Source organism: Oncorhynchus clarkii, chromosome 28 (genome assembly GCF_045791955.1).
Source record: "Oncorhynchus clarkii lewisi isolate Uvic-CL-2024 chromosome 28, UVic_Ocla_1.0, whole genome shotgun sequence".
Taxonomy (NCBI): Eukaryota; Metazoa; Chordata; class Actinopteri; order Salmoniformes; family Salmonidae; genus Oncorhynchus; species Oncorhynchus clarkii.
The window spans coordinates 48,689,666-48,717,105 of record NC_092174.1 but is presented as its reverse complement, the minus strand read 5'-3'; the positions used below and the strand labels follow the sequence as shown (position 1 = coordinate 48,717,105).

At 42.1% G+C, this 27,440-nt stretch overlaps 1 protein-coding gene across 2 annotated transcripts; it reads right to left on the bottom strand.

Annotated features, from left to right (window-relative positions):
* LOC139387247 (E3 ubiquitin-protein ligase RING2) lies at positions 1 to 26,162 on the bottom strand. 2 transcript variants are annotated; one of them, XR_011629144.1, is made up of 9 exons: positions 26,112 to 26,162; positions 22,409 to 22,504; positions 19,337 to 19,497; positions 16,786 to 17,001; positions 16,235 to 16,334; positions 15,544 to 15,722; positions 14,604 to 14,793; positions 4,656 to 5,091; positions 1 to 1,019 (listed from the first exon to the last, which is right to left on the bottom strand). XR_011629144.1 is itself a non-coding variant. In XM_071133356.1 (8 exons), exons 2-8 carry the CDS (start codon positions 22,493 to 22,495, stop codon positions 4,990 to 4,992), a joined length of 1,032 nt encoding a protein of 343 aa, XP_070989457.1. In that variant the 5' UTR covers positions 22,496 to 22,504; positions 26,112 to 26,162; the 3' UTR covers positions 4,874 to 4,989. The 2 variants fall into 2 exon arrangements, 1 of the variants encoding a protein (XP_070989457.1); XM_071133356.1 differs by lacking the exon at positions 1 to 1,019 and having other exon boundaries at positions 4,874 to 5,091; positions 15,544 to 15,719.
* Between the last annotated feature and the right edge of the window lie 1,278 nt (positions 26,163 to 27,440).

Sequence of the window (27,440 nt, the reverse complement as noted above, 5' to 3'; positions counted from 1 at the left end):
TGAACACACATTGTTTTGTTTATTTTCCAAACAAGTATTTCCATTTACACTTTCAACAATAATAACTGATATTTATACAAAGGATGCTGTCAAACTGTAAAACTGAACATGCTTCTAAAAAGTACATTTGCACATTTTTCTTCCACGGTATCGTCGTTCTGAAACATTTTTTGGGGGGAGAAAACCCGATTTGGGTCCCTCTTCTATCTCACACTAAGCTTGAAGGTGATGAATGGAGCTGGTTGGTTTATGTACAGACATTACTTCCATACAGCTGATGACGTCTGACCTGTGAATGAACGATTCATTCATTCTTCTCCCAAAATGTGGTTGAGATGTTGGCATGAACAAAGGTCCTGGACAATACACAGAAAGAATAACCAGCCTAGTTGTATTGAACTGGACTGTTAGCCCGCTGAGCTAATGAAATGTTTCAGTGAAGCAGGGTTAGGGGTCAATTTTAGCCTTAATCAATTCAGGAGGAGGTGGATTCAAACTCAAAATCAGGAATAGAAAATTGTTCATTGTTTTCAAAAAACAACTGGATCCTTGAAGAAGTCACAGCACACAGGACAGAAGAGATTCATCCGACTAAGGCAGATGGAAGGTTTAGAGATTATTCCACTTCCTGATCTGATTGAAGTGAAGAGGAATTGAGCCCAACCCTGCTGTTAACATCAAGCGTTTTCTAGGAGAACAAAATGAAAGCCAAGCAGACTAGAGAAGGAAAACAAAGAGATGAAGTCTGTCTCTTCAGGTTACTATAACATAATGTCCTCGTGTCATAGCAGACGTTTGTTTGTCATTGGAGCACCCTAATTATTATGTATCAAAGCCCTAGTTTGCCATTTTAGTCAAAGGGAACAGGAGAGGAACAGTAGACCTTACTCCATCCACTGTGATGATTTAACCAATGATATGTTGTCATGGCTCCCAGATCAGTCAGGTGAAGTGACATCAATATGGTTCTGTCCTAAAGTGCACTCTATTCCGTATGGGCCCTTGTCAAAAGTAGTGCACTACATAGGGAAATAGGGTGCCATTTGAGTCACACAATGTCAACAAATACAACAGGATTGTGGGTTTATAGAAAACAGCTTCATGACCTCTCTGCTGGACATGTTTTTAAAAACACAACAAAAACATTAGTTCTCTGTACGGAAACACCGCTAATATATCCCAAAACACCTCCCACCCCGTCCCCAACCCAGTTCGCCGTCCCCCAGATACAAAAAGACCATACAACATCCTGAAGCAGCCACAGTTATCCAGAGCAGGTAGAAGCCCCTGAAACTACCAGGTACCACCTCGGTATTAGGACCTAAACACAGAGAGCAGGTAGCAGGTAGAAGGCCCTGAAACTACCAGGTACCACCTCGGTATTAGGACCTAAACACAGAGAGCAGGTAGCAGGTAGAAGGCCCTGAAACTACCAGGTACCACCCCCGTATTAGGACCTGAACACAGAGAGCAGGTAGCAGGTAGAAGGCCCTTAAACTACCAGGTACCACCTCGGCATTAGGACCTAAACACAGGTAAGCAGGTAGACAGCCCTGGAGAGAGCGATGTAGAGAGAGAGAGAACATACTCTGACATGTAGAGTAAGGAATCATGACAAATCCATTTCTAGCAGCAGCGTTCGGTATGCAGTGCCCTCCTGAACGCCACCCTGGAATTGCAGTGACGTTCTGCATGGCTAGTGACTATATCAGATACATTTATACATACCCCCTATACTAACATGTTACCAACAAATTCACAGCCGGCAGGGAGAGAGGTGTAGAGAGAGAGAGAGAGATGTAGAGAGAGATGTAGAGACAGAGAGAGAGAGATGTAGAGAGCGAGAGAGAGATGTAGAGAGCAAGAGAGAGATGTAGAGAGAGAGAGATGTAGAGACAGAGAGAGCAAGATGTAGAGAGAGATGTAGAGACAGAGAGAGCGAGATGTAGAGAGAGAGATGTAGAGAGATGTAGAGAGAGAGATGTAAAGATGTAGAGAGAGATGTAGAGAGAGAGAGATGTTAATTTGTGTTGTTTTTCACTTTATATATTCACTTTGTATGTTGTCTACCTCACTTGCTTTGGCAATGTTAACACATGTTTCCCATGCCAATAAAGCCCTTGAATTGAAATTGAATTGAGATGTAGCGAGAGAGACAGAGAGAGAGAGATGTAGAGAGATGTAGAGAGAGAGAGAGATGTAGAGAGAGAGAGATATGTAGAGAGAGAGAGATGTAGAGAGAGAGGTGTAGAGAGCGAGAGATGTAGAGAGCGAGAGAGAGATGTAGAGAGCGAGAGAGAGATGTAGAGAGCGAGAGAGAGATGTAGAGAGCGAGATGTAGAGAGAGATATGTAGAGAGAGATATGTAGAGAGAGAGATAGATGTAGAGCGAGAGCGAGAGCGGTGTAGAGCGAGAGAGGTGTAGAGAGCGAGAGAGAGATGTAGAGAGCGAGAGAGAGATGTAGAGAGCGAGAGATGACGAGAGCGAGATGTAGAGAGAGAGAGAGAGATGTAGAGAGAGAGATGTAAGATAGATGTAGAGAGATATGTACAGAGAGAGATAGATGTAGAGAGATATGTAGAGAGAGAGAGAGAGATGTAGAGAGAGAGAGATGTAAGAGAGAGATGTAGAGAGAGAGACAGAGAGAGAGAGAGAGAGAGAGAGATGTATAGATGTAGAGAGAGAGGGATGTAGAGAGAGAGAGATGTAGAGAGAGAGATGTAGAGAGAGAGAGAGAGAGAGATGTAGAGAGAGAGAGAGAGAGATGTAGAGAGAGAGAAAGAGAGAGAGAGAGAGAGAGAGAGAGAGAGAGAGAGAGCTGTATAGATGTAGAGAGAGATGTATAGATGTAGAGAGAGAGAGAGAGATGTAGAGAGAGAGAGAGAGAGAGATGTAGAGAGCGAGATGTAGAGAGAGAGATATGTAGAGAGAGATATGTAGAGAGAGAGATAGATGTAGAGCGAGAGCGAGAGCGAGAGCGAGAGAGAGGTGTAGAGCGAGAGAGGTGTAGAGAGCGAGAGAGAGATGTAGAGAGCGAGAGAGAGATGTAGAGAGCGAGAGATGACGAGAGCGAGATGTAGAGAGAGAGAGAGAGATATGTAGAGAGAGAGAGAGAGATGTAGAGAGAGAGATGTAAGATAGATGTAGAGAGATATGTACAGAGAGAGATAGATGTAGAGAGATATGTAGAGAGAGAGAGAGAGATGTAGAGAGAGAGAGATGTAAGAGAGAGATGTAGAGAGAGAGACAGAGAGAGAGAGAGAGAGAGAGAGATGTATAGATGTAGAGAGAGAGGGATGTAGAGAGAGAGAGAGATGTAGAGAGAGAGATGTAGAGAGAGATGTAGAGAGAGAGAGAGAGAGAGATGTAGAGAGAGAGAGAGAGAGAGAGAGAGAGAGAGAGATGTATAGATGTAGAGAGAGATGTATAGATGTAGAGAGAGAGAGAGATGTAGAGAGAGAGAGAGAGAGAGATGTAGAGAGCGAGATGTAGAGAGAGAGATATGTAGAGAGAGATATGTAGAGAGAGATAGATGTAGAGCGAGAGCGAGAGCGAGAGAGAGAGAGAGGTGTAGAGCGAGAGAGGTGTAGAGAGCGAGAGAGAGATGTAGAGAGCGAGAGAGAGATGTAGAGAGCGAGAGATGACGAGAGCGAGATGTAGAGAGAGAGAGAGAGATATGTAGAGAGAGAGAGAGAGATGTAGAGAGAGAGATGTAAGATAGATGTAGAGAGATATGTACAGAGAGAGATAGATGTAGAGAGATATGTAGAGAGAGAGAGAGAGATGTAGAGAGAGAGAGATGTAAGAGAGAGATGTAGAGAGAGAGACAGAGAGAGAGAGAGAGAGAGAGAGAGAGAGAGAGAGAGAGAGAGAGATGTATAGATGTAGAGAGAGAGGGATGTAGAGAGAGAGATGTAGAGAGAGAGATGTAGAGAGAGATGTAGAGAGAGAGAGAGAGAGAGATGTAGAGAGAGAGAGAGAGATGTAGAGAGAGAGAGAGAGAGAGAGAGATGTATAGATGTAGAGAGAGATGTATAGATGTAGAGAGAGAGAGAGAGATGTAGAGAGAGAGAGAGAAAGAGAGAGAGATGTAGAGAGAGAGATGTAGAGAGAGAGAGAGAGATGTAGAGAGAGAGAGAGAGAGAGAGAGAGAGAGAGATGTAGAGAGAGAGAGAGAGAGAGAGAGAGAGAGAGATGTAGAGAGAGAGAGAGAGAGAGAGAGAGATGTATAGATGTAGAGAGAGATGTATAGATGTAGAGAGAGAGAGAGAGATGTAGAGAGAGAGAGAGAGAAAGAGAGAGAGATGTAGAGAGAGAGATGTAGAGAGAGAGAGAGAGATGTAGAGAGAGAGAGAGAGAGAGAGAGAGAGAGAGAGAGAGAGAGAGAGAGAGAGAGAGAGAGAGAGAGAGATGTAGAGAGAGAGAGATGTAGAGAGAGAGAGAGAGAGAGAGAGAGATGTAGAGAGAGAGAGAGAGATGCAGAGAGAGAGAGAGATGTAGAGAGAGAGAGAGAGATGTAGAGAGAGAGATGTAGAGAGAGATGTATAGATGTTGAGAGTCCATTAGACACCTCGTCCTCCTGGCAGGTCTCATCCAGGGTTGTGTCCTAAAGGGCACCCTATTCCCTATATAGTGCACTACTTTTGGCCAAAGCCCTACATAGGAAATAGGGTGCCCCAGGTGTACTCCAGGTGATCTACCCCCAGGTGTACTCCAGGTGATCTACCCCCAGGTGTACTCCAGGTGATCTACCCCCAGGTGTACTCCAGGTGATCTACCCCCAGGTGTACTCCAGTTGGTCTACCCCCACAGGTGTACTCCAGTTGGTCTACCCCCCCAGGTGTGCTCCAGGTGGTCTACCCCCCCAGGTGTGCTCCAGGTGTACTCCAGGTGGTCTACCCCCCAGGTGTACTCCAGGTGGTCTACCCCCCAGGTGTGCTCCAGGTGTACTCCAGGTGGTCTACCCCCCCAGGTGTACTCCAGGCGGTCTACTTGTGCTCCTTGGTGGGGGCGAAGTACAGCTCCATGGGTTTGTTCACCTTCCAGTACTTCTCACTGACAAGCTCCAGAGAGAAAGACCCGTTCAGCACCTAGAGGACAGATGATTGGTTGATGTTCATCATCCTCAGGAGGAAATGTTTCCCACAGTTCACAAGATACAGATAGACAAGCTCACCTCACCAAGAGTGAGAGGAGATAACACTAGGGTAAAGGTCACCAGGAAATACTGATTGACATACTTGACCCTCTTACGTCTCTCTGGATAGGAGGGCTGTTAAACCATGGGATCCTAAATGTTTAACACAGGCCACCACTATCACTACTAGTAGAGATAGTAATAGTAGTGACAGTGATAGTAAAAGTAGTGATAGTGGTAGTAATAGTAGTAATAGCGTCAGTAATAGCAGTAATAGTAGTGGTAGTAATAGTGGTAGTAATAGTAGTGATAGTAGTAGTAATAGTAATAATAGTAATAGTGGTAGTAGTAATAGTAATAGTGGTAGTAGTAATAGTGGTAGTAACAGAGTAATAGCGGTAGTAATCGTAGTAATAGTGGTAGTAATAGTAGTAATATCGGTAGTAATAGTAGTAATAGTGGTAGTAGTAATAGTGGTAGTAATAGTAGTAATAGCGGTAGTAATAGTAGTAATAGTGGTAGTAGTAATAGTGGTAGTGATAGTGGTAGTAATAGTAATAATAGTGGTAGTAATAATAGTAGTAATAGTGTCAGTAATAGCAGTAATAGTGGTAGTAATAGTGGTAGTAATAGTAGTAATAGTGGTAGTAGTAATAGTGGTAGTAGTAATAGTGGTAGTGGTAGTAATAGTGGTAGTAATAGTAATAATAGTGGTAGTAATAGTGGTAGTGATAGTGTCAGTAATAGCAGTAATAGTGGTAGTAATAGTAGTAGTAATAGTAGTAATAGTGGTAGTAGTAATAGCGGTAGTAGTAATAGCGGTAGTAATAATAGTGGTAGTAGTAGAGGTAGTAATAGAGTAATAGTGACAGTAATAGAGTAACAGTGGAAGTATCAGTAGTAGTAATAGTAGTAATAGTGGTAATAGTGGTGGTAGTAATAGTGGTAGTAGTAATAGTGGTAGTAATAGTAGTAATAGCAATAGTGGTAGTAGTAATAGTGGTAGTAGCAATAGTGGTAGTAATAGTAGTAATAGTGGTAGCAATAGTGGTAGTAGTAATAGTGGTAGTGATAGTAATAGTAGTGACAGTGGTAGTGATAGTGGTAGTGATAGTAATAGTAGTAATAGTGGTAGTGGTAGTGATAGTAATAGTAGTGATAGTGGTAGTGATAGTAATAGTAGTAATAGTGGTAGTGATAGTGGTAGTGATAGTAATAGTAGTAATAGTGGTTGTGGTAGTGATAGTAATAGTAGTGATAGTGGTAGTGATAGTAATAGTAGTAATAGCGGTAGTGATAGTGATAGTAATAGTAGTAATAGTAGTGGTAGTGATAGTAGTGATAGTGGTAGTAATAGTAGTGATAGTAATAGTAATGATAGTAATAGTAGTAATAGTAGTGATAGTAATAGTAGTGATAGTAATAGAAGTGATAGTGGTAGTGATAGTAATAGTAGTAATAGTGGTAGTGATAGTGGTAGTAATAGTAATAGTAGTAATAGTAGTAATAGTAGTGATAGTAATAGTAGTAATAGTAATAGTAGTAATAGTAGTGATAGTAATAGTAGTGATAGTAATAGTAGTGATAGTGGTAGTAATAGTAGTGATAGTAAGAGTAGTGATAGTAGTGATAGTGGTAGTAATAGTAGTGATAGTAATAGTAGTAATAGTAGTGATAGTGGTAGTAATAGTAGTGATAGTAGTGATAGTGGTAGTGATAGTAGTGATAGTAATAGTAGTAATAGTAGTGATGGTGGTAGTAATAGTAGTGATAGTAATAGTAGTAATAGTAGTGATAGTGGTAGTAATAGTAGTGATAGTAGTGATAGTGGTAGTGATAGTAGTGATAGTAATAGTAGTAATAGTAGTGATGGTGGTAGTAATAGTAGTGATAGTAATAGTAGTAATAGTAGTGATAGTGGTAGTGATAGTAATAGTAGTAATAGTAGTGGTAGTGATAGTAGTGATAGTGGTAGTAATAGTAGTGATAGTAATAGTAATGATAGTAATAGTAGTAATAGTAGTGATAGTAATAGTAGTGATAGTAATAGAAGTGATAGTGGTAGTGATAGTAATAGTAGTAATAGTGGTAGTGATAGTGGTAGTAATAGTAATAGTAGTAATAGTAGTAATAGTAGTGATAGTAATAGTAGTGGTAGTGATAGTAATAGTAGTAATAGTAGTGGTAGTGATAGTAGTGATAGTGGTAGTAATAGTAGTGATAGTAATAGTAATGATAGTAATAGTAGTAGTAGTGATAGTAATAGTAGTAATAGTAGTGATAGTGGTAGTAATAGTAGTGAAAGTAGTGATAGTGGTAGTGATAGTAGTGATAGTAATAGTAGTAATAGTAGTGATGGTGGTAGTAATAGTAGTGATAGTAATAGTAGTAATAGTAGTGATAGTGGTAGTAATAGTAGTGATAGTAGTGATAGTGGTAGTGATAGTAGTGATAGTAATAGTAGTAATAGTAGTGATGGTGGTAGTAATAGTAGTGATAGTAATAGTAGTGATAGTAGTGATAGTGGTAGTGATAGTAATAGTAGTAATAGTAGTGGTAGTGATAGTAGTGATAGTGGTAGTAATAGTAGTGATAGTAATAGTAATGATAGTAATAGTAGTAATAGTAGTGATAGTAATAGTAGTGATAGTAATAGAAGTGATAGTGGTAGTGATAGTAATAGTAGTAATAGTGGTAGTGATAGTGGTAGTAATAGTAATAGTAGTAATAGTAGTAATAGTAGTGATAGTAATAGTAGTGGTAGTGATAGTAATAGTAGTAATAGTAGTGGTAGTGATAGTAGTGATAGTGGTAGTAATAGTAGTGATAGTAATAGTAATGATAGTAATAGTAGTAATAGTAGTGATAGTAATAGTAGTGATAGTAATAGAAGTGATAGTGGTAGTGATAGTAATAGTAGTAATAGTGGTAGTGGTAGTGGTAGTAATAGTAATAGTAGTAATAGTAGTAATAGTAGTGATAGTAATAGTAGTAATAGTAATAGTAGTAATAGTAGTGATAGTAATAGTAGTGATAGTAGTGATAGTGGTAGTAATAGTAGTGATAGTAATAGTAGTAATAGTAGTGATAGTGGTAGTAATAGTAGTGATAGTAGTGATAGTGGTAGTGATAGTAGTGATAGTAATAGTAGTAATAGTAGTGATGGTGGTAGTAATAGTAGTGATAGTAATAGTAGTAATAGTAGTGATAGTAATAGTAGTAATAGTAGTGATAGTTATAATAGCAGTAGTGGTAGTGATAGTAATATTAGTGATAGTGGTAGTAATAGTAGTGATAGTAATAGTAGTAATAGTGGTAGTAGTAATAGTGGTAGTAATAGTAGTAATAGCAATAGTGGTAGTAGTAATAGTGGTAGTAGCAATAGTGGTAGTAATAGTAGTAATAGTGGTAGTAATAGTGGTAGTAGTAATAGTGGTAGTGATAGTAATAGTAGTGATAGTGGAAGTGATAGTAATAGTAGTGATAGTAATAGTAGTAATGGTGATAGTAATAATAGCAGTAGTGGTAGTGATAGTAATAGTAGTGGGTAGTAATAGTAGCGATAGTAATAGTGGTAATAGTGGTAGTAATAGTAGTAATAGTGGTAGTAATAGTAGTAATGGTGATAGTAATAATAGCAGTAGTAATAGTAATGGTAGTGATAGTAATAACATCAGTAGTAATAGTAGTGATAGTAATAGTAGTAATAGTGGTAGTAATAGTAGTAGTGATGGTAATAGTAGCAGTAGTAATAGTAGTGATAGTGATGTAATAGTAGTGATAGTAATAGTAGTAATCGTGGTAGTAATAGTAGTGACAGTGGTAGTAATAGTAGTGATAGTAATAGTAGTAATAGTAGTGATAGTAATAGTAGTAATAGTAGTGATAGTTATAATAGCAGTAGTGGTAGTGATAGTAATATTAGTGATAGTGGTAGTAATAGTAGTGATAGTAATAGTAGTAATAGTGGTAGTAGTAATAGTGGTAGTAATAGTAGTAATAGCAATAGTGGTAGTAGTAATAGTGGTAGTAGCAATAGTGGTAGTAATAGTAGTAATAGTGGTAGTAGTAATAGTGGTAGTGATAGTAATAGTAGTGATAGTGGAAGTGATAGTAATAGTAGTGATAGTGGTAGTGAAAGTGGTAGTGATAGTAATAGTAGTAATAGTGGTAGTGATAGTGACAGTAATAGTAGTAATAGTAGTGGTAGTGATAGTAATAGTAGTGCTAGTGGTAGTAATTGTAGTGATAGTAGTGATAGTAATAGTAGTAATAGTAGTGATAGTAATAGTAGTAATAGTAGTGATAGTAATAGTAGTAATAGTTATTGTAGTAATAGTAGTGATAGTTATTGTAGTAATAGTAGTGATAGTTATAATAGCAGTAGTGATAGTGGTAGTAATAGTAGTAATAGTGGTAGTAATAGTAGTAATGGTGATAGTAATAATAGCAGTAGTAATAGTAATGGTAGTAATAGTAGTGATAGTAATAGTAGTAATAGTAGTGATAGTAATAGTAGTAATAGTAGTGATAGTAATAGTAGTAATAGTAGTGATAGTAATAGTAGTAATAGTAGTGATAGTAATAGTAGTAATAGTAGTGATAGTAATAGTAGTAATAGTAGTGATAGTTATAATAGCAGTAGTGGTAGTGATAGTAATAGTAGTGGGTAGTAATAGTAGCGATAGTAATAGTAGTAATAGTGGTAGTAATAGTAGTAATAGTGGTAGTAGTAATAGTGGTAGTGATAGTAATAGTAGTGATAGTGGACGTGATAGTAATAGTAGTGATAGTGGTAGTGAAAGTGGTAGTGATAGTAATAGTAGTAATAGTGGTAGTGATAGTGACAGTAATAGTAGTAATAGTAGTGGTAGTGATAGTAATAGTAGTGCTAGTGGTAGTAATTGTAGTGATAGTAGTGATAGTAATAGTAGTAATAGTAGTGATAGTAATAGTAGTAATAGTAGTGATAGTAATAGTAGTAATAGTTATTGTAGTAATAGTAGTGATAGTTATAATAGCAGTAGTGATAGTGGTAGTAATAGTAGTAATAGTGGTAGTAATAGTAGTAATGGTGATAGTAATAATAGCAGTAGTAATAGTAATGGTAGTAATAGTAGTGATAGTAATAGTAGTAATAGTAGTGATAGTAATAGTAGTAATAGTAGTGATAGTAATAGTAGTAATAGTAGTGATAGTAATAGTAGTAATAGTAGTGATAGTAATAGTAGTAATAGTAGTGATAGTTATAATAGCAGTAGTGGTAGTGATAGTAATAGTAGTGGGTAGTAATAGTAGCGATAGTAATAGTAGTAATAGTGGTAGTAATAGTAGTAATAGTGGTAGTAATAGTAGTAATGGTGATAGTAATAATAGCAGTAGTAATAGTAATGGTAGTGATAGTAATAACATCAGTAGTAATAGTAGTGATAGTAATAGTAGTAATAGTAGTGATAGTAATAGTAGTAATAGTAGTGATAGTAATAGTAGTAATAGTAGTGATAGTAATAGTAGTAATAGTAGTGATAGTTATAATAGCAGTAGTGGTAGTGATAGTAATAGTAGTGGGTAGTAATAGTAGCGATAGTAATAGTAGTAATAGTGGTAGTAATAGTAGTAATAGTGGTAGTAATAGTAGTAGTGATAGTAATAGTAGCAGTAGTAATAGTAGTGATAGTGATAGTAATAGTAGTGATAGTAATAATCGTGGTAGTAATAGTAGTGACAGTGGTAGTAATAGTAGTAGTGATAGTAATAGTAGTAATAGTGACAGTAATAGTAGCAATAGTGATAGTAATAGTAATAGTAGTAATAGTGGTAGTAATAGTAATAGTAGTAGGAGTAGTAGTAATAGTGGTAGTAATAATATCAGTAGTAATAGTAATAGTAGTAATAGTGGTAGTAATAGTCGTGCTAGTGGTAGTAATAGTAGTGAAAGTAATAGTAGTGATAGTAATAGTAGCAGTAGTAATAGTAGTGATAGTGATAGTAATAGTAGTGATAGTAATAGTAGTAATCGTGGTAGTAATAGTAGTGACAGTGGTAGTAATAGTAGTAGTGATAGTAATAGTAGTAATAGTGACAGTAATAGTAGCAATAGTGATAGTAATAGTAATAGTAGTAATAGTGGTAGTAATAGTAGTAGTAGTAGGAGTGGTAGTAATAGTAGTAATAATATCAGTAGTAATAGTAGTGATAGTAATAGTAGTAATAGTGGAAGTAATAGTCGTGCTAGTGGTAGTAATAGTAGTGATAGTAATAGTAGTAATAGTGATAGTAATAGTAGTGATAGTAATAGTGGTAATAGTGGTAGTAATAGTAGTGATAGTGGTAGTAATAGTAGTGATGGTTATAGTAGTGATAGTAATAGTAGTAATAGTGATAGTAATAGTAGCAGTAGTAATAGTAGTAATAGCGATAGTAATAGCGATAGTAATAGTGATAGTAGTGATAGTAATAGTAGTAATAGTGGTAGTAATAGTAGTGATAGTGGTAGTAATAGTAGTAGTAGTAGGAGTGGTAGTAATAGTAGTAATAGTGGTAGTAATAATAGTGGTAGTAATAGTAGTAATAGTGATAGTAATAGTAGTAATAGTGATAGTAATAGTAGTGATAGTAGTAATAGTGGTAGTAATAGTGATAGTAATAGTAGTGATAGTGGTAGTAATAGTAGTAGTGGTAGTAATAGTAGTAATAGTGGTAGTAATAGTAGTGAAAGTAATAGTGGTAATAGCAGTGATAGTAATAGTAGTAATAGTGGTAGTAATAGTGGTAGTAATAGTGGTAGTAGTAGTAGTAGTAGTGGTAGTAATAGTAGTAATAGTGGTAGTAGTAATAGTGGTAGTAATAGTAGTGGTAGTAATAGTAGTGAAAGTAATAGTAGTAATAGTGGTAGTAATAGTAGTGGTAGTGATATTAATAATAGCAGTAGTAATAGTAGCAGTAGTAATAATACTGGTCGTAGCATCAGTAATATTGATAGTAATAGTGATAGTATTAGTAGTAGTAATTGCAGTGGAAGTAGCAGTAACAGTGGTAGGGATATAAATGGTGTATTGTAGTAGTATATTGTATCATTACCGTGAACTGGCCGTTGGCTGTAGGGATATAAATGGTGTATTGTAGTAGTATATTGTATTATTACCGTGAATTGGCCGTAGGGATATAAATGGTGTATTGTAGTAGTATTTGTAGTAATACACTGCTCAAAAAAAATAAAGGGAACCCTTAAACAACACAATGTAACTCCAAGTCAAATCACACTTCTGTGAAATCAAACTGTCCACTTAGGAAGCAACACTGATTGACAATACATTTCACATGCTGTTGTGCAAATGGAATAGACAACAGGTGGAAATCATAGGCAATTAGCAAGACACCCCCAATAAAGGAGTGGTTCTGCAGGTGGTGACCACAGACCACTTCTCAGTTCCTATGCTTCCTGGCTGATGTTTTGGTCACTTTTGAATGCTGGCAGTGCTTTCACTCTAGTGGTAGCATGAGACGGAGTCTACAACCCACGCAAGTGGCTCAGGTAGTGCAGCTCATCCAGGATGGCACATTATTAATGCGAGCTGTGGCAAGAAGGTTTGCTGTGTCTGTCAGCGTAGTGTCCAGAGCATGGAGGCGCTACCAGGAGACAGGCCAGTACATCAGGAGACGTGGCGGGGACATAGGAGGGCAACAACCCAGCAGCAGGACCACTACCTCCGCCTTTGTACAAGGAGGAGCAGGAGGAGCACTGCCAGAGCCCTGCAAAATGACCTCCAGCAGGCCACAAATGTGCATGTGTCTGCTCAAACGGTCAGAAACAGACTCCATGAGGGTGGTATGAGGGCCCGACATCCACAGGTGGGGGTTGTGCTTACAGCCCAACACCGTGATGGACATTTGGCATTTGCCAGAGAACACCAAGATTGGCAAATTCGCCACTGGCGCCCTGTGCTCTTCACAGATGAAAGCAGGTTCACACTGAGCACATGTGACAGACGTGACAGTCTGGAGACGCCGTGGAGAACGTTCTGCTGCCTGCAACATCCTCCAGCATGACCGGTTTGGCGGTGGGTCAGTCATGGTGTGGGGTGGCATTTCTTTGGGGGGCTGCACAGCCCTCCATGTGCTCGCCAGAGGTAGCCTGACTGCCATTAGGTACCGAGATGAGATCCTCAGACCCCTTGTGAGACCGTATGCTGGTGCGGTTGGCCCTGGGTTCCTCCTAATGCAAGACAATGCTAGACCTCATGTGGCTGGAGTGTGTCAGCAGTTCCTACAAGAGGAAGGCATTGATGCCATGGACTGGCCCGCCCGTTCCCCAGACCTGAATCCAATTGAGCACATCTGGGAATCATGTCTCGCTCCATCCACCAACGCCACGTTGCACCACAGACTGTCCAGGAGTTGGCGGATGCTTTAGTCCAGGTCTGGGAGGAGATCCCTCAGGAGACCATCCGCCACCTCATCAGGAGCATGCCCAGGCGTTGTAGGGAGGTCATACAGGCACGTGGAGGCCACACACACTACTGAGCCTCATTTTGACATTACATCAAAGTTGGATCAGCCTGTAGTGTGGTTTTCCACACAAATCCAGACCTCCATGGGTTGATACATTTGATTTCCATTGATAATTTTTGTGTGATTTTGTTGTCAGCACATTCAACAATGTAAAGAAAAAAGTATTTAATAAGAATATTTCATTCATTCAGATCTAGGATGTATTATTTTAGTGTTCCCTTTATTTTTTTGAGCAGTGTATATTGTATTATTACCGTGAACTGGCCGTTGGCTGTAGGGATATAAATGGTGTATTGTAGTAGTATATTGTATCATTACCGTGAACTGGCCGTTGGCTGTAGGGATATAAATGGTGTATTGTAGTAGTATATTGTATTATTAACGTGAACTGGCCGTTGGCTGTAGGGATATAAATGGTGTATTGTAGTAGTATTTGTAGTAATATATTGTATCATTACCGTGAACTGGCCGTTGGCTGTAGCGATATAAATGGTGTATTGTAGTAGTATTTGTAGTAATATATTGTATCATTACCGTGAACTGGCCGTTGGCTGTAGCGATATAAATGGTGTATTGTAGTAGTATATTGTATTATTAACGTGAACTGGCCGTTGGCTGTAGGGATATAAATGGTGTATTGTAGTAGTATTTGTAGTAATATATTGTATCATTACCGTGAACTGGCCGTTGGCTGTAGCGATATAAATGGTGTATTGTAGTAGTATTTGTAGTAATATATTGTATCATTACCGTGAACTGGCCGTTGGCTGTAGCGATATAAATGGTGTATTGTAGTAGTATTTGTAGTAATATATTGTATCATTACCGTGAACTGGCCGTTGGCTGTAGGGATATAAATGGTGTATTGTAGTAGTATATTGTATTATTACCGTGAACTGGCCGTTGGCTGTAGGGATATAAATGGTGTATTGTAGTAATATATTGTATCATTACCGTGAACTGGCCGTTGGCTGTAGGGATATAAATGGTGTATTGTTTCTCTGAGGCAGCGTCTACATTGACAGGGCTGGCCTCTCCGTTCTTCCTCAGTTCCTCCAGAGCCAGACGCACAGCCAGGTACTTAGACAGGTGGTCCACTGTGGCGTTACCCGACGTCTTGATGTACCTGGGAACAAACTCAACACTACCACACACAAGTGTTACTTAATGTCTTCAGCCAGGGGCCTTGGACCAGAGACTTAGACAACAACACACAAGTATCCCCTCCCACACGTTAACCTCTCCCACAAGTTAACCCCTCCCACCTCCCACACGTTAACCCCTCCCTCCCTCCCACACGTTATGCCCCTCCTCCCCCCCACACGTTAACCCCCCTCCTCCCCCCCACACGTTAACCCCCCTCCTCCCCCCCACACGTTAACCCCTCCTACCTCCCACACGTTAACCCCCCCCCCTCCCTCCCACACGTTAACCCCCCCCCTCCCTCCCACACGTTAACCCCCCACACGTTAACCCTCCCTCCCACACGTTAACCCCCCCCCTCCCACACGTTAACCCCCCCCCCTCCCTCCCACACGTTAACCCCCCCCCCCTCCCTCCCACACGTTAACCCCCCCCCCCTCCCTCCCACACGTTAACCCCCCCCTCCCTCCCACACGTTAACACCCCCCCTCCCTCCCACACGTTATGCCCCTCCCACACGTGATGCCCCTCCTCCCTCCCACACGTTATGTCCCTCCCCCCTCCCACACGTCATGCCCCTCCCACACGTTATGCCCCTCCCACACGTTATGCCCCTCCTCCCTCCCACACATTAACCCCTACCACACGTTATGCCCCTCCCACACGCTAACCCCTCCCTCCCTCTCACACATTAACCCCTCCCTCCCACACGTTAACCCCTCCCACACGTTATCCCCTCCCACAAAGCCACCTGGTCTGCACGGTGTCCTCCTTGTCCATGAGCGTAGGATGAGGACAGAACACCAGTTCTATCTCGCTGGCTCCGTCCATGGCCACGTCCCCTCCCCCTCCGTTCTCTGTAGCGTTGTCCATGTCCAGACCAGAGTCATCTGACGTCTTGGTGCGCTTGATGCTCGGCCCCGCCTCCTGCTTTACATTTATTGGGGGGGAAAGACTCGCTGAGTACAACCCAGGGGATAACATGTAACAGCAGGAAGACAGGAGAACGTTCCTGGTGTCACGTTCCTGGTGTCACGTTCCTGGTGGGATTGATCTTTACTCAACAAAATGTATATTTGTATGCATGCATTGTTATCGCGTCATAATAACAGTACATTACATTGCACGCTAACCCATCCCATGTCACACACGTCTCGTATAGGCACATACATAACATATCCTACCCTTACACATTATGTCAGAGGCGTACTAACACAGCTCAACTTTACTGATTGCCGTTTAGGTATTTGATAGATGTGATTAGGGTTGAAAACCCCCCCAGCTCCTTTAATCAAGAGTCCCAGTGGGAGGTTTCCAGCCCCCCCCCCCCCCCCCCCCCTGATCCTGGGAATTTTTCAACCGGGATTTCTGATAAACCTGGGAATTTGGGGGAAGTTACCAGAATTTTGCTACCCTACATGGGAATGAAGGTATCCTTGTACCTGGTTAGAGTGGACGGAGGCGTTGCTGCAGTGGGAGGAGTCACCGTTGTCCTCCAGCCCACTCCCGTTCTCCAGCTGGTGCTTCTTCCCTCGCTGCAGCCTGGAGGGAGGTGGGGACACCCAGTGGTGGGAGGAGGGAAGATCAGAGAGGATTGATAAAGTAACATTCAAGAACATAGTTCCAGAAACATATTCTGCATCATAGTTTCTGTTAGTGAGGAGACATCATAGTTTCTGTTGGTTAGGAGACATCATAGTTTCTGTTGGTGAGGAGACATCATAGTTTCTGTTAGTGAGGAGACACCGAAATGGGAAATAGTGAGAAGCAGGACAGTCAGTCTGTATGTTGAGGCCCTCCTCGATGCTGTGGGACAGGGGTTAGGGTTTAAAGGTCAGGGTACAGTACCTGTATCTTGAGGCCCTCCTCGATGCTGTGGGACAGGGGTTAGGGTTTAGAGGTCAGGGTACAGTACCTGTTCATGGCCTGTATCTTGAGGCCCTCCTCGATGCTGTGGGACAGGGGTTAGAGGTTAAAGGTCAGGGTACAGTACCTGTTCATGGCCTGTATCTTGAGGCCCTCCTCGATGCTGTGGGACAGGGCCTGCTGGTTGTTGTGTTTGGAGATGCGGGCCAGAACCCTCTCCTGGTGGGCCTCGTACTCATCTCTGCTGGGGTAGATCTTACTGATGAGGGCATCAAAGTTAGGGTCCGGCCGCAGGGACCGCTTAGACACCAGCTTCTTCCTGCACGTAGGGCATTCCTTGTTGCTAGGGGGAACAGACAGAGTTAGACCGAGCGAGCCCTTTTAAGTTGTTCTTTACCAGGCAGGTCAATAAAGAACTCATTCTTATTTACAATGAGAGCCTGACCCCCTTGTTATACAGGACATCAACCCTGTGGTGGTGGTGATGACGTCCTGTGTAACAAAAGATATCTGCTGTCAATCAGGACTTTGATAAATACAACAAAAAGAACCGCAGAGTAATCAGTGTCTGAGACCAAACGAATAGATTAGTGTCAACAGTGGCATGTCGTGTTGCTTTCTGCTTTCTGCTCAAACTGAGGAGCATCATGTGAACATGGTTAGGCTACATAACAAATCTTTATCATAACCTTTACCCTGATCTGAATGCAATGATGATGCAGTCAGCACAAGACTAGTTAGAGGTAGTTAGCCTAGCCTGACCTAAAGTAACCTAAGTTACTAGAGGTCAGGCTAGGCTAAGTTACTCTAGGTCAGGCTAGGCTAAGTTACTTTAGGTCAGGTAAGGCTAGGTTCCTTTAGGGTAGCCTGGGTTACTTTAGGGTAGGTGGGTAACTTTAGGTCAGGTTAGGCTAGGTTCCTTTAGGGTAGGCTAAGTTACTTTAGGGTAGGTGGGTTACTTTAGGTCAAGTTAGGCTAGGTTCCTTTAGGGTAGGCTGGGTTCCTTTAGGGTAGGTGGGTAACTTTAGGTCAGGTTAGGCTAGGTTCCTTTAGGGTAGGCTGGGTTACTTTAGGGTAGGCTGGGTTAGTTTAGGTCAGGTTAGGTTGCTTTAGGGTAGGTTCCTTTAGGGTAGGCTGGGTTACTTTAGGTCAGGTTAGGCTAGGTTCCTTTAGGGTAGGCTGGGTTACTTTAGGGTAGGCTAGGTTACTTTAGGGTAGGCTAGGTTCCTTTAGGGTAGGTGGGTTACTTTAGGTCAGGCTAGGCTAGGTTCCTTTAGGGTAGGTGGGTTACTTTAGGTCAGGTTAGTCTAGGTTCCTTTAGGGTAGGCTGGGTTACTTTAGGCCAGGCTAGGCTAGGTTCCTTTAGGGTAGGCTGGGTTACTTTAGGGTAGGCTGGGTTACTTTAGGCCAGGCTAGGCTAGGTTCCTTTAGGGTAGGCTGGGTTACTTTAGGCTAGGTTAGTTTAGGGTAGTTTAAGCTAGGTTAGTTTAGGGTAGTTTAGGGTTGGTTACTTTAGGTTAGGTTGATTTAGGGTAGGTTAGGGTAGGTTACTTTAGGGTAGGTTAGGGTTGGTTACTTTAGGGTAGGTTAGGGTTGGTTACGTTAGGGTAGGTTACTTTAGGGTTGGTTACTTTAGGGTAGATTACTTTAGGGTAGGTTACTTTAGGGTAGGTTAGGGTTGGTTACTTTAGGGTAGGTTAGCGTAGGGTTGGTTACTTTAGGGTATGTTAGGGTAGGGTTGGTTACTTTAGGGTAGGTTAGAGTAGGGTTGGTTACTTTAGGGTAGGTTAGAGTAGGGTAGGTTAGGGTTGGGTTGGTTACTTTAGGGTAGGTTACTTTAGGGTAGGTTACCACCTTACTTTAGGGTAGGTTACTTTAGGGTAGGTTACTTCAGGGTAGGTTACCACCTTACTTTAGGGTAGGTTAGGGTAGGTTACTTTAGGGTAAGTTAGGGTTGGTTACTTTAGGGTAGGTTACTTTAGGGTAGTTTAGGGTAGGTTACCACCTTACTTTAGGGTAGGTTAGGGTTGGTTACTTTAGGGTAGGTTACTTTAGGGTAGGTTAGGGTTGGTTGCTTTAGGGTAGTTTACTTTAGGGTAGGTTACTTTAGGGTAGGTTAGGGTTGATTGCTTTAGGGTAGTTTACTTTAGGGTAGGTTAGGGGTACATACCCTGATCTGAGGGCGGTGATGATGGGTAGGTATTGTTACTTTAGGGTAGGTTACTTTAGGGTAGGTTAGTGTTGGTTACTTTAGGGTAGGTTACTTCAGGGTAGGTTAGGGGTACATACCCTGATCAGAGGGCGTGATGATGGGTAGGTGAGGTTACTTTAGGGTAGTTTACTTTAGGGTAGCTTAGGGAAGGGGTACATACCCTGATAGGAGGGCGGTGATGATGGGTAGGGTAGGTTACTTTAGGGTAGGTTGGGGTATGGGTACATACCCTGATAGGAGGGCGGTGATGATGGGTAGGGTAGGTTACTTTAGGGTAGGTTGGGGTATGGGTACATACCCTGATAGGAGGGCGGTGATGATGGGTAGGGTAGGTTACTTTAGGGTAGGTTGGGGTATGGGTACATACCCTGATAGGAGGGCGGTGATGATGGGTAGGTTAGGTTACTTTAGGGTAGGTTACTTTAGGGTAGGTATGGTTACTTTAGGGTAGGTTAGGGGTACATACCCTGATCGGAGGGCGGTGATGATGCAGTCGGCACAGAAGCGGTGCAGACATTCCTTGGTTGTCATGGTGTTCTTCAGCATGTCCAGACAGATGGGACACATCAGCTCACTGTGGAGGCTCCTGGGAGACACCGCTATCTCCAGCCCATCTGTGATGGCCTCCTGTACGGGGGGGACAGAGGAAAACATATACCTTACTCTGGTCCTATATATAGTAACCTATATACTTACTCTGGTCCTATATAGCCTCCTGCACAGGGGATGGGGTATTCAGACCCCTTGACTTTTTGTTACTTCACAGTCTTATTCTAAAATGGATTTAATTGTTTTCCCCCCTCAATCTACACACAATACCTCATATTGACAAAGCAAATGTATAGATTATAAATAAATAATGAAATATCACATAAGTATTCAGACCCTTTACTAGGTACTTTGTTGAAGCACCTTTGGCAGCGATTACAGCCTCACGTCTTCTTGGGTATGACGCTACAAGCTTGGCACACCTGTATTTGGGGAGTTTCTCCCATTCTTCTCTGCAGATCCTCAAGCTCTGTCAGGTTGGATGGGGCGGATTTCTGCACAGCTATTTTCAGCTCTCTCCAAGTCCAGGCTCTGGCTGGGCCACTCAAAGACATTCAGAGACTTGTCCCAAAGCCACTGCTGCGTTATCTTGGCTGTGTGCTTTGGGTCGTTGTCCTGTTGGAAGGTGAACCTTCACCCCAATCTGAGGTCCTGAGCGCTCTGGAGCAGGTTTTCATCAAGGATCTCTCTGTACTTTGCTCCGTTCATCTTTACCTCTATCCTGACTAGTCTCTCAGTCCCTGCCGCTGAAAAACATCCCCACAGCATGATGCTGCCACCACCATGCTTCACCGTAGGGATGGTGCCAGGTTTCCTCCAGATCATGGTCAGAGTCTTTTAGGTGCCTTTTGGCAAACTCCAAGTGGGCTGTCATGTGCCTTTTACTGAGGAGTGGCTTCCATCTGACCACTCTACCATAAAGGCCTGATTGGTGGAGTGCTGCAGAGATGAGTGTTCTTCTGGAAGGTTCTGCCATCTCCACAGAGGATCTCTAGAGCTTTGCCAGTGACCATCGGGTTCTTGGTCACCTCCCAGACCACCTCCCAGACCTTGTCCTCTGATTGCTCAGTTTGGCCGGGCCGCCAGCTCTAGGAAGAGTCTTGGTGGTTCCAAACTTCTTCCATTTAAGAATGATGGAGGCCGCTGTGTTCTTGGGGACCTTCAATGCTGCAGACATTTGTTGGTACCATTCCCGCAGATCTGTGCCTCGACACAATCCTGTCTCTGAGCTCTTCGACCTCATGGCTTGGTTTTTGCTCTGACATGCACTGTCAACTGTGGAACCTTATATAGACAGGTGTGTGCCTTTCCAAATCATGTCCAATCAATTGAATTTACCACAGGTGGAGACCAATCAAGTTGTAGAAACATCTCAAGGATCATCAATGGAAACAGGATGCACCTGAGCTCAATTTCAAGTCTCAAAGCAAAGAATCTGAATACTTACGTAAATAAGGCATTTCTGTTTTTTTATTCTACAAAAAATGTAAAAACTGTTTGTAATTATGTGGTATAGATGTGTAGATGGGTTAAATCAACATTTTCCTCATCCATTTTAGATTAAGGCTGTAACGTAACAAAATGTGGAAAAAGTCAAGGGGTCTGAATACTTTCCGAAGGCATGGTATGATGTCGGAAGACACACACCAACACAAAATGAAACTAGGGAATAGAGATTCACCAAGGGTTACAATTTCTTATTTATCATTTTTAGATTCATACAGCGCCTCATCATCCACCTAAAGAAACCACTGGGTTTATTTCACTAAAAAGCTGATTCACACAGAAGCTCATGTTGGAAACAGTGAATATGACGCATTTGAGGAGTCTCGGTTAACGTAATGTCTTCAGATTTCAGAACGTTTTACAAAGGAATCCATGAGGAGCCTCCCTGTAACATCTGAACTGATTGGCTAGCCTATGCCGTGATCAATACCGTATATTATAAACTGGGTGGTTCGAGCCCTGAATGCTGATTGGCTGAAAGCAATGGTATTTGAGACAGTATACCACGGGTATGACAAAACACTACGTTAGTAACCAGTTTATAACAGCAATAAGGCACCTCAAGGGTTTGTTGTATATGACCAATATACCACGGCTAAGGGCTGTATCCAGGCACTCCGCGTTGTGTCGTGGTTTAGCACAGCCCTTAGCCGTGGTAAATTTGCCATATCCCACACCCCCTCAGACCTTTTAACTTAAACAGAGCTGCTCCCCTCCTCACAGAAGTCCTCCACCTGCCAATTCAAGGCCATTACTGTGCTTCCACTGTGGATGTGGTACCTTTACCTTCCACTGTGGATGTGGTACCAGACGGCTCCGTCTCCACTCTACGGTACCAGGCGGCTCCGCCTCCGCTCTACGGTACCAGGCGGCTCCGCCTCCGCTCTACGGTACCAGGCGGCTCCGCCTCCGCTCTACGGTACCAGGCGGCTCCGCCTCCGCTCTACGGCACCAGACGGCTCCGTCTCCACTCTACTGCACCAGACAGCTCCGTCTCCACTCTACTGCACCAGACAGCTCCGCCTCCACTCTACGGTACCAGACGGCTCCGCCTCCACTCTACGGTACCAGACGGCTCCGCCTCCACTCTACGGTACCAGGCGGGTGAACTAGGGCTAAGTCTAATGCAGCTAGTGATGGTGTTCGGTGTCTGCAGCCATGTCAGGACATATATACGAACCCTGATCTGTGAAACACGGAAATCTACGTAATAACACTTTAAAACTAAAAATGAAAAGCAACCCTACCTGCGGAGTCCTCTGTAGCTCAGAGACAGAGAGGTGTTACAGTAAATGTGCTCCCCTACCTGCGGAGTCCTCTGTAGCTCAGAGACAGAGAGGTGTTACAGTAAATGTGCTCCCTTACCTGTGGAGTCCTCTGTAGCTCAGAGACAGAGAGGTGTTACAGTAAATGTGCTCCCCTACCTGCGGAGTCCTCTGTAGCTCAGAGAAAGAGAGGTGTTACAGTAAATGTGCTCCCCTACCTGTGGAGTCCTCTGTAGCTCATACAGACTGAGTTCCCATGTCTTACTGAGGGGCTGCACCCCATTCGTCTGCACTGTCTGTGTCATACTCCCAACCTGGAATAAAAAAACATTAGCATCATTAAAATGGACCAAACACACAGGCACACAGTTTACTTTTGGTCAGCATCAAAAAAAAAACATAGTTGATGTACCATTGGCTGAAAGCCATGGTATATCAGACCGTATACCACGGGTATGACAAAACATTTTCTTTACTGTTCTAGTTACGTTAGTAACCAGTTTACAACAGCAATAATGCACCTTGGGGTTTGTTAAAGTCGGAAGTTTACATACACTTAGGTTGGAGTCATTAAAACTTGTTTTTCAACCACTCCACAAATTTCTTGTTAACAAACTATAGTTTTGGCAAGTCAGTTACGACATCAACTTTGTGCATGACACAAGTAATTTTTCCAACAACTGTTTAAAGACAGATTATTTCATTTATAATTCACTGTATCACAATTCCAGTCGGTCAGAAGTTTACATACACTAAGTTGACAGTGCCTTTAAACAGCTTGGAAAATTCCAGAAAATGATGTCATGGCTTTAGAAGCTTCTGAAAGGCTAATTGACATCATTTAGGTCAATTGGAGGTGTACCTGTGGATGTATTTCAAGGCCTACCTTCAAACTCAGTGCCTCTTTGCTTGACAGCATGGGACAATCAAAAGAAATCAGCCAAGACCTCAGAAAAAGAATTGTAGACCTCCACAAGTCTGGTTCATCCTTGGGAGCAACTTCCAAACGCCTGAAGGTACCACGTTCATCTATACAAACAATAGTACGCAAGTATAAACACCATGGGACCCCGCAGCTGTCATACCACTCAGGAAGGAGACGTGTTCTGTCTCCTAGAGATGAACGTACTTTGGTGCGAAAAGTGCAAATCAATCCCAGAACAACAGCACAGGGCCTTGTGAAGATGCTGGAGGAAACAGGTACAAAAGTATCTATATCCACAGTAAAACGAGTTCTATATCGACATAACCTGAAAGGCCGCTCAGCAAGAAAGAAGCCACTGCTCCAAAACCGCCATAAAAAAGCCAGACTATGGTTTGCAACTGCACATGGGGACAAAGATCGTACTTTTTGGAGAAATGTCCTCTGGTCTGCTGAAACAAAAATAGAACTGTTTGGCCATCATGACCATCGTTATGTTTGGAGGGAAAAGGGGGGGGCTTGCAAGCCGAAGAACACCATCCCAACCATGAAGCACGGGGGTGGCAGCATCATGTTGTGGGGGTGCTTTGCTGCAGGAGAGACTGGTGCACTTCATAAAATAGATGGCATCATGAGGGGGAAAAATTATGTGGATATATTGAAGCAACATCTCAAGACATCAGTCAGGAAGTTAAAGCTTGGTCCCAAATGGGTCTTCCAAATGGACAACGACCCCAAGCATACTTCCAAAGTTGTGGCAAAATGGCTTAAGGACAACAAAGTCAAGGTATTGGAGTGGCCATCACAAAGCCCTGACCTCAATCCTGTAGAACATTTGTGGGCAGAACTGAACAAGCATGTGCGAGCAAGGAGGTCTACAAATCTGACTCAGTTGCACCAGCTCTGTCAAGGAGGAATGGGCCAAAATTCACCCAACTTATTGTGGGAAGCTTGTGGAAGGCTACCCAAAACATTTGACCCAAGTTAAACATTTTAAAGGCAATGCTACCAAATACTAATGGAGTGTATGTAAACTTCTGACCCACTGGGAATGTGATGAAAGAAATAAACGCTGAAATAAATCACTCTCTCTACTATTATTCTGACATTTCACATTTTTAAAATAAAGTGGTGATCCTAACTGACCTAAGATAGGGAATTTTTACTATGATTAAATGTCAGGAATTGTGAAAAACTGAGTTTAAATGTATTTGGCTAAGGTGTATGTCAACTTCTGACCTCAACTGTATATGGCCAAAAACAGAGAAGCAAGATAGGTAGATAAATCCAATAGCTTGCTAGGTAGATTTGTTATTTTACCAGATAAGTTGACTGAGGACACATTGTCAGCAATGACCTGGGCGGTAGTTACAGAGAAGATGAAGGGGATGAATGAGCCAATTGGAAGCTGGGGAAGATTAGGTGGCCATGATGGTATGAGGGCCAGATTGGGAATTTAGCCAGGACACCGAGGTTAACACCCCTATTCTTATGATAAGTGGCATGGGATCTTTTAGTGACCACAGAGTCAGGTCAGCCGTTTAACATAACATCCAAAAGACAGAACCCTACACAGGGCAATGTCCCCAATCACTGCCCTGGGGCATTTGGATATTTTTTTAGACCAAAGAGTGCTTCCTACTGACCCTCCAACACCACTTCCAGCAGCATCTGGTCTCCCATCCTGGGACTGACCAGGACCAACCCTGTTTACCTTCATAGGCAGGGTGGTATGCTGTCATTGTGATCATTACACAGGTGCACCTTGTACTGGAGACAATAAAATCTGCACTTGTCACAACACATTGCCACAGATGTCTCAAATTTTGAGGGAATGGGCAATTGGCATGCTGACTGCAGGAATGTCCACCAGAGCTGTCACCAGATAATTTAATGTTTATTTCTCTAGCATAAGCCGCAACCACGTCATTTTAAAGAATTTGTCAGTCCGTCCAACCGGCCTCACAACCGCAGACCATGTATAACCACACCAGCCCAGGACCTCCACTTCCTGCTTCTTCACCTGAGGGATTGTCTGAGACCAGCCACCCTGACAGCTGATGAAACTGAGGAGTATTTATGTCTGTAATAACACCCTTTTGAGGGGGAAAACTAATTCTGATTGGCTGGGCCTGGCTCCCAAGTTGGTGGGCATATGCCCTCCCAGGCCCATCAATGGCTGTGTCCTTCCCCAGTCATGTGAAATCCATAGATTAGGGCATAATTGATTTATTTCACTTGATTGATTTCCTTATATGAAATATAAAACTCAAGAAAATCTCTGAAATTGTTGCGTTTATATTTTTGTTCAGTATAGATAGCTAGGTAGATAAATTAATACTGTAGCTACATCATCAGGGAACAACTGGACAACAAAAAATAACCTCAACATGGTAATAGTTGTCAAATCAATCTGATGGTTTGACAGGTAACTACCGTGGGGTTAATGTCCTGCCTCCAAAGCACATGAATTAACTAGTTACCCCGAATAACGTTACATTCACACCAATGAATACTGAACACTATGTTGGGAGGAAACTGTCAAACTGTATTTTATATTTCCAGTTTCATGTCACAGACACCACATTATTAAGTAACATCAGTTTAACACAGTATTAACAGAGCTTCTTTGTGTAGGATCCCGGCTGCGTGCTACAGATGTGCAAATACTGAATCGCCTGGATAAAATATGCTTTTGCCTTTTACATGCTCAATTGTAATCGTGTTTAGAAATAATGGTGTATGTGCATCAAGATAAAACCGCTTTATATGCATATCGTTCTGCAATGTCACTAGAAAAAGACAGGCTAGCTAGCTAGATTGCTAACGTTAGAGCTGTGACGAAGCCTCACGACCAATCAACGATGCACTAAAATAGACGAAGATATGTATTCTTCAATGTACATTTAGACGGTCAACCCTTGTCTTATCGTTACTGTGTGAGTCTAGATGAAAAACAATCAAATATATGACCAAAGCGTGTTTGTTTATGTACTTACGTGTTGTGGATACAGACGAACCAGACGAGTACTCTGCCAGCAGCACAAACACTGACGTTACCCTGTATGGTAATGAGGAATCATTCAAAATAAAAGCCCGCGTTTAAAAAAAAAACATAAATGTGGATAACTAATTCAAAAATACATTACATTTTAGTCAATGTCCATTTTTAGTGTGCTTGTTAGCAAATGCTAGAAAGACTTAATGGAAACAATTACAAATATGCTTCTAAAAACCCCTATTGAAAAAAAAATACAATGTCCAGATTGTTCAAAACATGAGACTGCAGAGAAAAAAACGTATATATTATTATTATATATTTTTTTTCATTCACCTTTATTTAGCCAGGTAGGCCAGTTGAGAACAAGTTCTGATGTACAAGTGCGACCTGGACAAGATAAAGCAAATGTATATTTAGATGTCAAATAGAGGTACAAGTGTGGTTGAAAAGACGCAGTGGGGTCAACAGCATCTATCAGTGGAGGCGGGCCATAAAAATGTCTGGAATTGAGTCAATGGAGCGGTATCCGACCGCAAGGCACTACAGAGGGTAGTGAGTACGGCCCAGTACATCACTGGGACCAAGCTTCCTGCCATCCAGGACCTCTAAACCAGGCGGTGTCAGAGGAAGGCTAAAAAAAAATGTCAAAGATTCCAGCCACCTTAGTCATAGAGTGTTCTCTCTGCTACCATACGGCAAGCGGTACCGGAGCGCCAAGTCTAGGTCCAAAAGGCTTCTTAACAGCTTCTACCCCCAAGCCATAAGACTCCTGAACAGCTCATCAAATGGCTACCCAGACTATGTTAGTTTACGCTGCACTCTGTTTATTATTTATGCATAATCATTTTACCTCTACCTACATGTAAATATTACCTCGACTAACTTGTGCTCCCGCACACTGACTCTGTACCGGTACCCCCTGTATATAGCCTCCACATTGACTCTGTACCCTAACACCCTGTATATAACCTCCACATTGACTCTGTACCGGTACCCCTGTATATAGCCTCCACATTGACTCTGTACCCTAACACCCTGTATATAACCTCCACATTGACTCTGTACCGGTACCCCCTGTATAGAGCCTCCACATTGACTCGGTACCGGTACCCCCTGTATATAGCCTCCACATTGACTCTGTACCGTAACACCCTGTATATAGCCTCCACATTGACTCTGTACCGGTACCCCCTGTATATAGCCTCCACATTGACTCGGTACCGGTAACCCCTGTATATAGCCTCCACATTGACTCTGTACCGGTACCCCCTGTATATAGCCTCCACATTGACTCTGTACCGGTACCCCCTGTATATAGCCTCCACAT